This window comes from Diadema antillarum, unplaced genomic scaffold (genome assembly GCF_040938485.1).
Source record: "Diadema antillarum isolate AM-2024a unplaced genomic scaffold, OU_Dant_1.0 seq00001189_RagTag, whole genome shotgun sequence".
Classification (NCBI taxonomy): domain Eukaryota; kingdom Metazoa; phylum Echinodermata; class Echinoidea; order Diadematoida; family Diadematidae; genus Diadema; species Diadema antillarum.
In genome coordinates, this window is record NW_027271987.1 from 554,431 (window position 1) to 569,619 (window position 15,189).

The 15,189-nt window shown below is 36.5% G+C and overlaps 1 protein-coding gene across 2 annotated transcripts in view; it reads left to right on the plus strand.

Moving 5' to 3' along the window:
- LOC139744578 (serine/threonine-protein kinase TBK1-like) overlaps positions 1–15,189 on the plus strand; it is a 58,299-nt gene that overhangs the window by 17,136 nt on the left and 25,974 nt on the right. The window contains exons 5-7 of one of the 2 annotated variants that reach the window (XM_071655010.1): positions 57–186; positions 3,547–3,728; positions 14,619–14,776. In XM_071655010.1, the coding sequence (XP_071511111.1) occupies positions 57–186; positions 3,547–3,728; positions 14,619–14,776 (470 nt within the window). Of the gene's footprint in view, positions 1–56; positions 187–1,407; positions 2,710–3,546; positions 3,729–14,618; positions 14,777–15,189 lie in introns of those variants that run through there. The other variant, XM_071655011.1, reaches the window with a different exon arrangement.

Consider the following 15,189-nt stretch of genomic DNA (forward strand, 5'->3'; position numbering starts at 1 on the left):
TTATCTGTGCACCTCCTCAAATGTTAATATATCAATAATCCTTCTTTTCTCTGCAGCAAATCTCAAAGCAGCCTGTTATCATTATGGAGCTATGCACAGGAGGTAGTCTTTACTCTCACTTGGAGCTCCCAGAAAATCAATTTGGCCTCAAAGAAAAAGACTTTCTTGATGTCCTGCAAGATGTGTGTAAGTACAATATCAGACTTCCTTCTCCACAGGGAAATCTAAACAAACTCAATTATGATATACTGTATACGGCATATATTTCGCGAGTCTAAATTTTCGCAAAACGGGAATTCTCTACAATTTCGTGAGCGTTTAAATTCGCGATCGTTAAGTCCTGTACTGAACGGAGAAGAGTACACGTGTATATGTAAGTCACATTCACATTGGGATCAGAGTTAATATTTTCGTGTGTCTTTGATTTCGCAAATAACACCTGACTCGCAAATTTTGCGAAAATAAAAACCTTGCGAAATATTTGTTGTATACAGTATTTGTAGGGTGTCATACAGGTCTTTTAAAGTTTTGGAAACAAAAACCATGAAATAATACTGCCCTTTCCAAAAAAATATACAAACTATCATGTTATATGCATTAGTATAATTGAGCTTAATTGAAAGTTTGGTTTGTTTTATTTTTAAGACTAATACTGTTGAAATGAAGTACTAGCTGCATTTTCTGTAAATAAGAATGACTTACCAGCACCCATCAAAGTTATTATTTTTTAACATTATTTATGGGGAAAAAGGTTATGCAGGATTTCAGAAAATTTCATTTGTTCAGGTTGTTGCTGCAGTTTTGTTCTACTTCTTTGTTTGTGACCTAACTTTGATATTGACATCATCACATTGATATTTTTGATGTTCATAATGAGTTTGTTCACTCAAGTTAGATTGTAATTGATATGAAGCTTACACACACACACACACACCACACACACACACATGCATGCACACATAAACTTGTTTTCACACTCTTCTTAATGCACAAAAGGGCCGTAATTTTTCACTCTTGAAACATCCATTCATGCACTCATTGTGAAAGAGTTAATACCCATGTAGTCCTTTTAGATTAAAGAAAAGGCTGCTTGAAAGCATTTCACTAAATGTGTATGAATTTTCATACCATGTATCCTGCCACTGCCACATATGTGTGCTTGAAATAAATCAGTTTTGGAATATCATGACTATAAGGTCGACCTTTGTAATAGTTTTCCAAGCAAAGTCATTTTTAACAACGAAAGCTCTTGCTCCCTATCACACTGAAATAACCATTGCCTCATATAGAAAAGATACTTCAAGTTCAGTCTCAGCTTTGATGGCAACTCACCCCCCCCCCCCCCCTCCAAAAAAAAAAAAAAAATGCACTTTACTTTTATTAAATACAGTGTAATCACAGTTTTTGTATCTCGAGCAAAAATACTCCCCTCCCCCTGTTTTTGTCATTGGCAACTCTTTGATTGATTGATATTGCAAACCACCCAGGATAGAAACACAACATCGCAATTTTTATTCACTTGTGCATATTAAAGGTGTTCTGTGCTTGTGTGGTGTGTGTGTGTGCATCATCAACTCCTAACAGAAGTAACATGTAATATGCTATTATGAGATTGCTACTAGAATGGTGATTATGAATAATTACCTAATGTTTTTTGATGATATACAATTTTCATGCTCTGCTTTCCTTTCTGTATTCATGTTTGCATTTGTTATGCTGTTTTTGCATTCTTTAACCTTTCAAATAAACCCTGAAGTCTCACCATGGCTTATATTCCTCATAAAGCCTGATTACATATTGAAGAGTATAATCTCTACCATTCACCCAACCCTAAGTCTAAAATTGACAAGTACTTGCACTTGTTAGTGTACACAAAGAGACGGGGAAACATCAAATCAGTAAATACACATAGATTGCTGACATGTTTGTACAATATGACACTCTATATAGACTTTTTTTTTTGAAGAAATTTGGAAAATAAAAAACACTTCAAAATTTCATTAGTCAAATGAGCATAACATTTCAATGACATGTTGCCACTCGGTTTTGTGCAGTGACTTTGTTGGCATGTGCGACTTGCCAGTGCCAAAAGGAAAGTAGCTGATTTCCCCCCAAAAGATCAGCTTTTACTGCAGGAATAATAGCTGATATTGGTATACCATGTTAGCTTGGTGGGCACAATGCAAGCATGTTTCTGAAGCATTATTGGAGACATCAGAGGGCCTGTGAGTTATGTACTGGCGAGCCCATCTTGGTCCCTAGGGCTTTAAACTGCCAGGGAACGGCCCGGTGTCCATGGCAACCGCATCTCGTGGAGGAGGCTGTATCGGAAGTGTTACTTCAGCGGGAGTGACAGCATCAGTGGGAGGATGAATTCGGCCAAGTTCGTCTTCATCCTTTGTGATGATGGTTGATGGGATCCAGCATAAAAAATCTGGCTACAGTGGAACACTGGAAAGGTGTGCAAATATATGTGAAGCAAAAACTGTGAAAGGTATCATCATATCTCCCAGAAAGAGACTGGAAACTCTTGCCATTGTCTTGAAGGAATGTTGACAGTTGAACAAGGATTTCATTGTGAAATTGTGACTGTTCATGATTCAGCCAAAATTGAATGGAAACAATACATCAAACAGTGAACTATCAAACTCATAAATATGCTTGAAAGCGCTGTTCTGCTTTAAACCTTGCCTTGCCACGTGAGGTCAAGTGAGTATGCCAAAAGGTCATGGTAAGGACTTTAAGGGCTTGTAGAAAGTACATGTATATTGCTGGATTATGCTGTGAAAATCTATTTCACGTTTTGTCAGAGTTTTAGATTTTCTATCAAATTTCCTCCCAACAATTGCACTTGCACTATTTATAAGAATAACACCACTTTCACTATGTGACCAAGAGCTTCAAATACCTTTACATGATCAGTCATTTGAGTAAGGGAATTTGATGGGATCAAATACAGCATTGGACTAAAATATGTAGCAACTCAAAATGTTGAGGTTTGGATGGAGAATGGGAAATAAGAACAAATGTAAACACGTAATGACTAAAACAATCCTAACAAAATTCAAGTGATGCTTTGTAGGTTCTTTCTCAATGTAAGTGTATTAATCAGCACTAATACCATTTTTGGTTGATTTGCTTCTCATCTTTTTGACATTTCATACATCAGTTATCATGGTGTGGAAAAATATTATGTTCATTCGGCTCTATCTGGAAAGTAAAGTCATTCTGTACTCTCATGTGTTGAAGTTTTTTCTTTTTTCTCCCCCCCCCCCCCTGGTATTTATAGAGCTGTCATTCATTCTTCACTTTCACAACTTATATTCCATACTTTGGTTCTTCATTTTAGGATCCGTGCATATGACTTGTAATGGTTTTGTGGCTGATGGTAACATTTATAGATTATTGTTTAACTTCACTTCCACTTTTGTTGTAGTGAATGATAGTGAATGTACAGCTGTAGATTTATCTACCTTGATATGAAAAAGTATACTAAGTCACTGACCATCATTTCCATCTATTTTTGTATTTGTGTTTATAATGTAGCGGCTGGAATGAAACATCTAAGAGATAAAGGAATCATACATCGCGACATCAAGCCTGGGAATATTATGATGGTTCGAGGAGATGATGGAGTCACAACTTTCAAGCTGGCTGATTTCGGAGCGGCCCGTGAACTGGATGATGGCGAGGCTTTTATGTCGCTCTATGGCACCGAAGAATATTTGGTAAGCTTATCACTTTCTTTTATATGATGATGACAAAAGCCTTTATGTATGAATATTGTGTCATTTTTGTGTAGGTACAATAAGAATTAGAAAAGCACTGGGAGAGCACAGTCCTCCACCAAGCAGCTCATTTCCACCCATACACATATGTGACCCGCTACAACAAAATGATCCTAAAGTCGGGCGAGGTCGATTATTTGAAAGTTGCATGACACAATTCCCTAATCTTTCTGCTTTAAATTGATATATAACACGTCTTATAAAAATAATCGGCTGCGGAGATATCGATGTTTAAAAGAGAGCATGTCAAGACGTCTGGGAATCACTGTTTCGAGAAAAGCGCCCTAAAAGTTCTCCTTGCGACGCAATCACAATCAAGAGACACGCAAGTCAGTATTCACCTCCGGACAATAGAAGTTAAGCCCCAGCAACCCCCGAAATGCTCATTCAAACACAGCGTCGGCGGTCTCCTCACCGACCAATCAGTGACCAGGATGTCAGGAGAAGCGGCTAGGCATAGTGCAACCCGCCCGCACGCACCAGTCGACTGGGCAGTGTGCGAGCATCACGCTTCGGTTAGCGGCAAGCAGCAAACTGACCAATGAGATCACTGTGGTCGTTGTTAGGGGTGGAGCCTATGTGTGGCGCTCAATCCAAATGTTCGAACTAGTTTCTACTTCGTTGAAACGCCAAAAAACATGGCCCAGAAAAACGCTATTTTTTGGTCTTTCCTTTCATCATTTTGCTTCAAATTTTCGACAGATGATAGAAAACATGTCAGACTCTAATAATATGTCAAATTCAGAAAACCGTAAGTTTTGACCAATTTTGATGCTCTAACTTCAAACTCGATTTTCACGGCTTCGACCGTGCGCGACTTTAGGACCATTTTGTTGTAGCGGGTCACATATAATGCTGAAAATTGCCTTATTTCCCGATATAGAATCCTTTTGTTTATGTTATCAGTTTCCAGCTATGTGGCGCCTTTCCTGAGCAGAGCGCACGTTTATAGCATGTTTGCTCAGCTTGAACTCCTAAGTTCACTAACCCTGTCTGCAGAAAGATAAAAAATCCTTCAAAAATCCATAAAAGTTCCTGGGTCACTACCAAAAGTTAATCATTTGTTCTGTGTGTCATTATCAACTTTTCCAGCAAGTTTAATTCAAATGCATTCACAACTTTTTGGGTTATTTTGAAAATAGACAGGCAAACCGACACCAATGAAAACCTAATCTCCTGCCTTGGCGGAGGGTAAAAAAAAATTCTCTTCAAAATCAAAAACTTATTAAAAGTGTAGGAGCTAATGAATGCTGTTTATGTAGTGCTAAGTTTGATCTGTCCAGTCTTCGTGACTCCAGGCCAGAGTTTCAATCCATTGGTGACCTTCAGTTTATACTGAGGCACCAAATTTTGACTGCTATGCAAGCTCAGACAAAAAAAGAGTGTGATTATAGATCAACATGTCATCAGGTTTGTTACTCTGGTATGAAAGTCCGTGGTTTTTTTCCACAAATCAAACTCACACCTAGAGAAGATGATTGGCAATTTGTACTAGCTTTACCAGACTTCCATTACTATTCCAAACTGCTTTTATGTCATAGTAGTAGCCATAAAAGAAATCATGGGCGTACTTGAGCAGGATTCAAACCTACGACCTCCTGATTTCCAGACAGGCTCCTATCTGGAGATCAGGTTGTTAAATTCAAAACTTCTCAGTTACCAAAGGGAATGGATTATTTGCAGATTAAATCCAAACAATCAAAGCTCTTGTGGTTTGCATGTAAAGGTACCATCTAGTTTTCACACATTCACTTTGACACGTTTCATGGATGCACAAGAGAGAAAACCAATGTGAGACAAAGTATTATAGGAGTTGACCAAAACTAACTGTGAATTGTCAGTATTATGTACAGGTAGAAAAGGGGTAATTCTGTCAGAATTAAAACATCATCGACCCAAAATCAGCCAAGTTGATCTGAAGCCCGCCGCACACTAAACTAATTCTCATGACTATACGACTGACAGACTTTGGATCTGAAATAAACATGCATGTTTATTCTGAGGATATTGTGATTCATTTCAGATCCAAAGTCTTGTCAGTTGTATAGATGTACGTCGTATAGTGTGCAGCAGGCTTAAAGGACAAGTTTACCTTCACAGACGTGGGTTGGGTGAATGCAGCAATATTAGTAGAACACATCAGTGAGAGTTTGAGGAAAATCAGACAATCCGTTCAAATTTCATGATTTTTTGAAGTGTCTGCTCAGTCACAGCTGGATGAGAAGACTACTATAGCTTGTGATGCCACATGTGTACAACGATATAAAGAAAGTATAAATAAAATTCAACATATTTTCACTTTTTGGCATAACAAGAGAATACTCGACTTCTCTTTTCAGAATGCAGGGGAATAATATTACCCTAAACATATGTCAATAACAAGTCGAAGATATGTGCACTTTATTAAAAAAGTAAAGGTTTTGTGAAATTCTCTTTTCATTTTCCTTATGTAGTACATATGTGACATCATACAGTGTAGTAGTCTTCGCATCCAGCAGTGATTGCGTGGATACTTTAAAAATTCATAACTTTTAAACGGATTGTTGGATTTTCCCCAAACTTTCATTCATGTGTTCTACTAATATTGCTGCATTCACTCAATCCACATGTATATGAAGGTGGATTTGTCCTATAAAATGCATTCAGGAATACTGGAAAACTCAGCCATGCAACTTTTAAGTGCTTATGATGCTGGGTCATGCAAGTATTGACATGCATAATACATGTATATCAGTGTACATTGACCTTCAGGGAGACTGTCACATGCTCTGAATACAATAGAATTTTAAGTGGTTGTGTGAGGGTTTTTTCTGTTTGACAAGGTAGCTGGTCTTGTTCCAGTTTATCTGTCCATTGTTCAAGAGGTGACCTCCTGAACAATGAAGGGTATTGTTACTCCGTGTTGCAATCATTAGGGAGGGAAAAGTCACATGATATATACTAATAGTATTCAAAGAGGTTGTCATGACCACTGTCACCCTGTGTATAAGTGATACTCATGGCTTCACAGTCTTTATTTTTAGTCTACAAGAGGTTTCACTGTGAAGTAAATGAAAATTCTATGAATTGCTAGAGTTGTCGAATGAGCAAGTAAGAGCCTTACGTGCATGGTCTTTTATCCTTATTGGAATGGGAGTCAATGCATCTACTGTATATAATGCCTTCCACAAGTTTTATTTGTATTTGTGTGTGTGTGTGTGTGTGTGTGTGTGTGTGTGTGTGTTTGTCTGTATGTATGTGAGTGACTTAACAATGCCTCAGAAGTGAACCTTTTGCACCAATTAGCAAACATTCTAGTGGAATAAAAGACGACCTCTGTATCATGTTTGAATGACCTTTAAGAGTACCTGTGGCAGATTTATCTTGCCTGTTGCATTGGAAGTGCATCCGTTCAGTATGGGCAGGGAGGTGGAAAGGGATCTTTCCACCTTCCTGTTATGGGAACCTAGAATACTGGGTTCTCGTAGCATCAACCGATCTGGGAACCTGGTACGCAGTTCCTAAAATGTAGACAGGAATGCCTGAATTCATATTAATTTATGTTATGTTGCCCAGAAAAATGTCTTCAATGGAAAGATTATAGTTTTTCTATCAATATCTGCTTTCTTCCTGCATGAAAACTGTGTGTATCACAGTAGTATTTGCCTTTTCTCCAATGAAGTACTAGTGTGCGCTTGTTTTGCTGTAAAACTTGTTTAAAGATGTACATAACAACCATAGTGGAGCTCAGTAGATATTTGATTTCGCTGACCCCATTCAGGTGCGTCTTTTGTGTATAACAAAAGAGTTTGTGAGCCCATCAGTGCTTGCTCTTACTAGATCATACCTTGTGCCAGATCGATATTTCGTTTGTTCTATGACACATGTAGTTGACCTTGGAAAGGGGTTACATGTATCGCCTGACTGCTTTCACACAGGTGGATTACCAACTTGTCCGTTCCCAGTCAACATGCAAAAAGAATCTCATTTGGGGGCATTGAAGGTGCTCCGAGAATTGTTCAAAATTGTACAGACGCTACAATGTATGAAACTCACAGGATACAAAGATAGCATGTACAGATGATTGTGTGTACATGGAAAATTTGTCTGGCAAATATTCTCTTTTGTTTCAACATCAAAGACCTTTATTTAGTCATTTATTTTTTTGTTCCTGCCTAAGTGGGACTTTTTTTTTTTCAATCTCATCCAACCTTATCAAGAAGATTAAGTGTCTCCCTTTGTAAGCAGAGAGCTGTATAACAGGGGGGCCAAAAGCTAAAAAGAGAGGTCGAGTTGCACTCTCTCTACAAACTAAGTAGACCATGCTTATTTTCAAGTTTTTATTGTAACAAACAACATTCCACTGGTCTACCTCAAAAAAATTGTTGCGAAAGCCTCCAAATCCAAGATGGCGTCCAAGATGGCCGCCATATTTACTGAATTTGTGATTTAAATGATAGAATTCGATAGAAACTTCAGATTTCAACAAATGTGATGTCATATGAAAGAGAATAAAATTTTCTACAAGTTGATACCATTTTTGTGGGTTATTGTAATAACTGGATTGAGATTTTAAGGAAAAAACTCATTTTTTGATATTTTTCTGAAAAAAGGAAAATCGTGAAAATGCTTGATTCAGCATAAATCAGAGAAAGACTGAAGGATTATCTTGAAACGTTTCAAGAATTTTGTTTGACATATAATTAATATTTGGAGAAAATTAGATGTCAGTACCATTTTTGGTTCAGGAGTTATAATGTCTCAAACTTGAAAACTCACTATGTAAAAATGGCCACTTTAGGTGTGACCAACACCTTGTTGTTCGTAAAAAAGTCTGCGCGCGCCAATACTAATACACGCACCACTGGCACTGGCGCTTGCAACAGTGCCAGTGGTGCGTGTAGTAGTCTTGACAAATGCAGACTTTTTCTTTGACAGACAAGGGTTTGTGCCTGCAAACTAACTTTTCATACCAAGTGGTAACTCGGGTGATACTGATCGCTATTATTTTAAAGTAGATTGTTCTGAAGGAGATGAGATGACGCAAAAAAAAAAAATCAATTAGAGGTAGTAGCTTGAAACTTGGCATCAATCTTGTTATAGATAGTTTAAGACAGAATTTAGATCAACCGCTCAAAAAAAAAATCAAGATGACAGCCATCAAAGTTGACATAGTGTATTGCGCCAAATTAAATGTATTATTTCGTTTTTTATACAAAGTTGTCTGTTGTGCTATCTTAAACGGTCTTAAGTTTTTATGGACACATTTTTTAAACCAGTGATATTCTACTTTCCGACAAAGAAAAAACAAATCGAGTGGAAGTTTTTACTTTTGATGTGAGGAGTGAATAACAGAAAACGGTGAATTTAGAGTGAAATTGGAGTGACTTTTGAGTGAAAATGTTCATTTCACTCATTTTAGAGTGACCTTAGGCAGAGCTCCACACTAACTTTTATATTTGGTGGCCCAAAGGCAAATATCCGACCTTTTTTTGGTGGCCCGATCAGGCCACCAAATTCTTCATTTCTGACATTTTGGTGGCCCGACGTGCGTTTTTTGTGGCCCCGGGCCACCGGACCACCGTTAGTGTCGAGCCCTGCCTTAGGGATCACTCGTCACTCTTCGAGTGATCCCCGAGGTCACTCTAAAATCAGCAGAGTAACATACAAGTAAAAAAGCATATCTTTGATACAGAAGCATTTCTTTTTGATCAAAGATTGGGCCTTACCCAAACACTGGAATGAGCTCCACCCCCCCCCCCCCCCCCCAAAAAAAAAGACCCTCAATATGGTTTACACTTGTACAATATCGTTCGGATGTATAGAAACATGTAATAGACAGCAATATAAGAAGATTAAAAAAAAACATATCAAATCATAAGTTATAAGTTGAGATTTAACTTTGACGCAACACACTAAAGGTATTGTTTACCATTGGGAGAGATATCACATTCGATTTATATGTGGAGGTTAGTTGTATTACAAAACATTCTACCATGTAAAAAAATTATAATAAAGCCTAAAACATACGGAGATATCACCATTTCTTTTCAAGAAACCATAACCATGATAACTGTTGACATAAAAAAAAAAACATTCTTATCAGATCTATTTAGTATATCTAACAATATTTAGCATTAATTATACTGATTTAAGTTTGTACATTAATCCCTGTCAGTTTAGAACTAGTTTGAGGAATTAAGTAAAGCTGAGTTTTTGTTTTACGTGCACAATGGTAAATAATGCCTTGAACGACAACCTCGATTAATTACCGCCATCTTGAATTTTGTGTGGATACTATTTTTATCGCTAAATATTACACATTGGCAAAATTTGTGCCAAATTTTAAGCTCCTATCTCTTTTTGGAAAATACTTTCTGTTCAATCTTATCTGCCTCAGAACAATCTACTATGATGAAATGCTACAGTAATAGCGACCAGCGTCACCTACCACTTGGCATGAAAAGTTAGTTTGCAGGTACAGTGCTTGCAAGTCACTATAGACCATTACAGTATTACATGTGACCATGTAAACACATTGTAAGCAAAATTTATAATGCATAAATATAATCTTTTCAAGTTTTAGATGTTAACTTGTCAACAGTGTATGATATTGCCTGTAATTCCAGAAATATGAATTATGTCTCAATCTCAGTAAATCTCAATCTCAATCGCAGGTTTCAAAACAATTCTTCAATTCTTCTTTGATAAATACTAAATCATGCATTTTTACATTTCTTCCTTTTTTCAAAACAATATAAAAATATGGATCCCCCCCCCCCAAAAAAAAGAGAAGCAAACACGCCCCCCCCCCCCCCAATTTATCACAATACACAGCTAAAGTGGTATCAACTTTTAGAAAGTTTTACTCTCCTTCATATGACATCAAATTTGTTGCAATCCAATGTCTCTATCAAATTTTATGTTTGAAATGTTAATTTCAATAAAATGGCGGCCCTGTTGGACCGCATCTGTACTTTGCAACAAATCTACTGAGGTGTACTTACGGAACATTGCTTAGTATGCTTAATATTATGTATGGTCTTGTTTATAGAGAGAGTGGAACTCGAAAAGTAAGCACGATCTTGGATTTGACCCTCTGTGACGTCTTTGGGAACAGATGCGTGTAAATAACATATTATGTAAAATGGGATTCCAAGTTTGAGACATTATAACTCCTAAACCAAATACAATACTGACCTCTAATTTTCTCCAAATATTGATTATATGGGAAAGATGTTAATTTCTGCATGGTTTTCATAAACATTTTCAATTTTATTTTGTAAAACTTTTTAGAGAAATATTCATGGTGCATTCTGAAAAATGTCTCCATGAAAACCTAAGATGGTTTGAAATGGCATTAAAATGTTCAGAATATATAAAAACCATATAAATAGACAGCAAAACAGACAAAATTGTATCAAAATCGAAATGATACATTTACCTTGGCGCAATACACTATGTCAGCTTTGATGCCCTGCAATCTTGAATTTTTTGAGTGATTGATCCAAATTTTGTTTTAAACTTTCTATAGCAAGGTTGTTTCAAGCTTCTACCTCTATTTGAAAGATAATTTTTGCTTCATCTCATCTGCTTCAGAACAATCTACTTTGAAGTAATAGCAATCAGCGTCACCTGAGCTACCACTTAGTATGAAAAGTTAGTTTGCAGGCACAAACCCTTGTTCGTCAAAGAAAAAGTCTGCGTTTGCTAAGACTACTACACGCACCACCGGCACTGCTACAAGCGCCAGTGGCAGTGGTGCGTGTAGTAGTCTTGGCGCGCGCAGGCTTTTTTTACGACCAACAAGGTCTTGTCACAAAATAAGTGGCCATTTTTACATAGTGAGTTTTCAAGTTTGAGACATTATAACTCCTGAACCGAAAACGGTACTGACCCCTAATTTTCTTCAAATATTAATTATATGTCAAACAAAATTCTTGAAACGTTTCAAGATAATCCTTCAGTCTTTCTTTGATTTATGCTGAATCAAGCATTTTCATGATTTTCCTTTTTTCAGAAAAATATCAAAAAATTAGTGTTTTTTCCTTAAAATCTCAATCCAATTATTACAATAACCCACAAAAATGGTACCAACTTATAGAAAAGTTTATTCTCTTTCACATGACATCAAATTTGTTGAAATCTGATGTTTCAATCAAATTCTATCTTTCAAATAACAAATTCAGTAAATATGGCGGCCATCTTGGACGCCATCTTGGATTTGGAGGCTTTCGCAACAAATTTTTTGAGGTAGACCAGTGGAATGTTGTTTGTTACAATAAAAACTTGAAAATAAGCATGGTCTACTTAGTTTGTAGAGAGAGTGCAACTCACTCGTTAAGTAAGCGACTTTTTGGGGTTTGGCCCTCCTGTTAGTATCTCATGACACAGACTCAATAGGCCTCAGCTTGCCAGCTTTATATATCTTTCGCAACAAGATTGTATCATGGATATATTTATCAACACTGGATGTGCAATGCAGGATGAATGGTGCAAGGTTATACAGAGTGCATGCAAGGGGAGATGAGTGATTAACCATTATTCAGCAGTCTCGTGTATGTTTGTATTACATTGGTATTGCACAATGCACCTTTTTATTTATCTTTTTTTTTTTTTCAAGAGACAGGCACATATGGTATTTGTACAGAAGAACAGGTGTATGTGTGTCATCAGAAATGATTTACGTATTGATTCCATGTCAGTTGCTTGCTATATTTCTCTGTAGATGAGATGAGGTTATGAAAAATTCAGTGAAAGCACTGGTGAAATTTTAAAAAAAGTAGTGAACATTGTCATTGATACATTTTACATCTCTCAGGGAAAGATATGAAGATTGCGCAACATCCTTTGTTTACTAACCTCATCCTGCTCTGAAAAGTTGTGGATGTTAATCAACCTCCACCATATAAACTGTACATTTCAGTTTGTGTTCATGGCACAGTGTACACTAGGCTAGTGGTTTTAATAGTTGTCTCAAAAGTATTGTCAACCAATTGCCCCCATAGAATTCATTTATATCTTTGTGGTAACATTATTTTGCTTTCTGGAGAATTCTGATATGGTTTAATAGATGAGATTTGATTTGATGCTTCTTTATCTGTTTTCAAGCTGACTCAACTCTGATACTTTCTCCACTTTCTTTTGATGCAATATTATGTTCTTGAATGTGCTGAGAGGCAAAGTGTCATATTATTGATTTTTAAACATGAAATAAGTTATGACTTTCTTTCACACCATTACAAATAACCTTATCAATGACATGATATCGGTGTCAGTGGAAAAATAGAAAATACTGAAAAAACACAAGAACAGCAAATCACGACACCTTTGAACCCTGAAATCACATGGTTGCCTTGATTTCTCAGTAACCAAATCAGAGGGAGTGCAAGTGTGTTCGTAAGGTCAAGTATTTCAAATATTGTCTACACTTCAAGTATATGCTGTTAAAATGCCATGTGGTATGTTGCAACATATTTCAAATTGTGAGTTGTGAAATGGTGTGGAAAATTCTAGACCTGTCTTTCATGAAAGGAGAGAAGTTGTGGTGTGGAATTTAGCTTTCTTGTGCAAGATAACACATCGTCTCACATGACGACATGTCTGTGCAATCAGTTGCTATACAAAGTTCTGATGCAAGTCACCTTTAGTCGGGGATTTGTACCCATTGAAAAGGGCATACCAGTTCAAAAAAGCCACGACTATCAACATCACATGAGAACAGCAATATTCTGAAAATATTGATTGTACCAGGCATTGCAAGGATATGATGATGATCAGATTATTATGCAATGCGGATAGTACCATGGTAGTGTCGTAGTAACAATTACAATAATAATCACAGATTTGAATGCTAATTAGAGTCATCATCATATGATGTATGATTTTGACATGATGATATATATTATGGAATCATGTACAGGTTTTATATATACTGTAATAAGATTTGTTGTATTAATATGATTAGAACACAAGCATTTATTAGAATACAAGCGTTTATTAGAATACAAGCATTTTTATGTGTGATATCCACCTAGCAAGCTCCAATATTGAGAGTCAAAGAGGGATGAAAATGATTCTAAATCACATCTGTCTTTTATTTTTCATGTGCCCCAAGAGAATTTCCATGCAGCGTGGAAAAAAAAAAATCCACTTTCTGAGTTTACAACATGAAAACCAAAATGTTTTAACTGTCATGTTAATGTTTGTCCTGAATTTAGATACATGTGAGATAAAGAATTTTATCTTGGTATACTAAAGTGTTTGAAAAGCTTTGCCTCCTTTGATAAACATTCTTCTTATGACTCCAACAACTCTGTATGAAAAGACATCTATACCCACCCCACCCCCAAATCGAAGTCATTGTGATCTGCCAAAATCACATTAGCCAACAGAAAATAAAACTATGTATATATGAATATTTACCATTATTGGCTATTTCATTGAAATTCCATTTTCAGCATAGCCTTCTCCCAGATGAAAACATATGTTTTGCTGTTTCTTTGTTGTTGTTTTTTAACTGTAAGCCTATATTTCTGTGATCTTCTTTCTGAAAGTTTTCACCTTTTTAAAAGTTTTCACCTTTAATTTATGTAAGTATCTGTGTGACCTGATCACATCACTAAAATAATTCATCCCATGTACTTAATATGGAAAGAAAAGTCTTAAATGCTTACTTTTTGAATGTTTATGGCAGAGATTCCTAGAAGTTTGGTAGGAAAAAAATGTAAACAAATAAAATCCCCAGAAATTAGAAATTTCTTGAGCAATACTAAAAGAATTTTGGAATGAATGTAACTAGATGTAGCTGTCATTCAGTTGTCTTCAACCTCCTTCCCATACTCCCACCAGCATCCTGACTTGTATGAGCGTGCAGTCCTTGGAAAGAAAACCCAGATGCAATTCACTGCCCAGACTGACCTGTGGTCACTTGGAGTGACCTTCTACCACACAGCCACTGGTTCTCTACCCTTCAAAGCCTACGGTGGGAGAAGCAACCGGGAAGTGATGTTAGTATCTCCAGAACTTATTCTCACACTGGATTGTGTCTCTTTCATATTTATCAACTGCCAGCATATATTCCGTAGTTACTTAATACTGTATACACCGAATATTTTGTGAGGTTTTTATTTTCGCGAATTTCACGAGTCAGGTGCTATTCATGAAATTAAAGACACGCAAAAATAATAACAGATCAAGCTATGAATGTGACATACTCGTATACATTTCTCCATTCGGTACAGGACTCCACGTTCACAAATTTAACCACTCATGGGATCTTCGGGAAGTTCCAATTCACAAAAATTTAGACTCGCTAATATATGGCGTATACAGTAGATGGTAAGATATTTGTTTGTGCAACAACAAGTTCAAACATGATAATTTATGCTGTACCTTCAAAATGATTGTTTACTGGGTAATT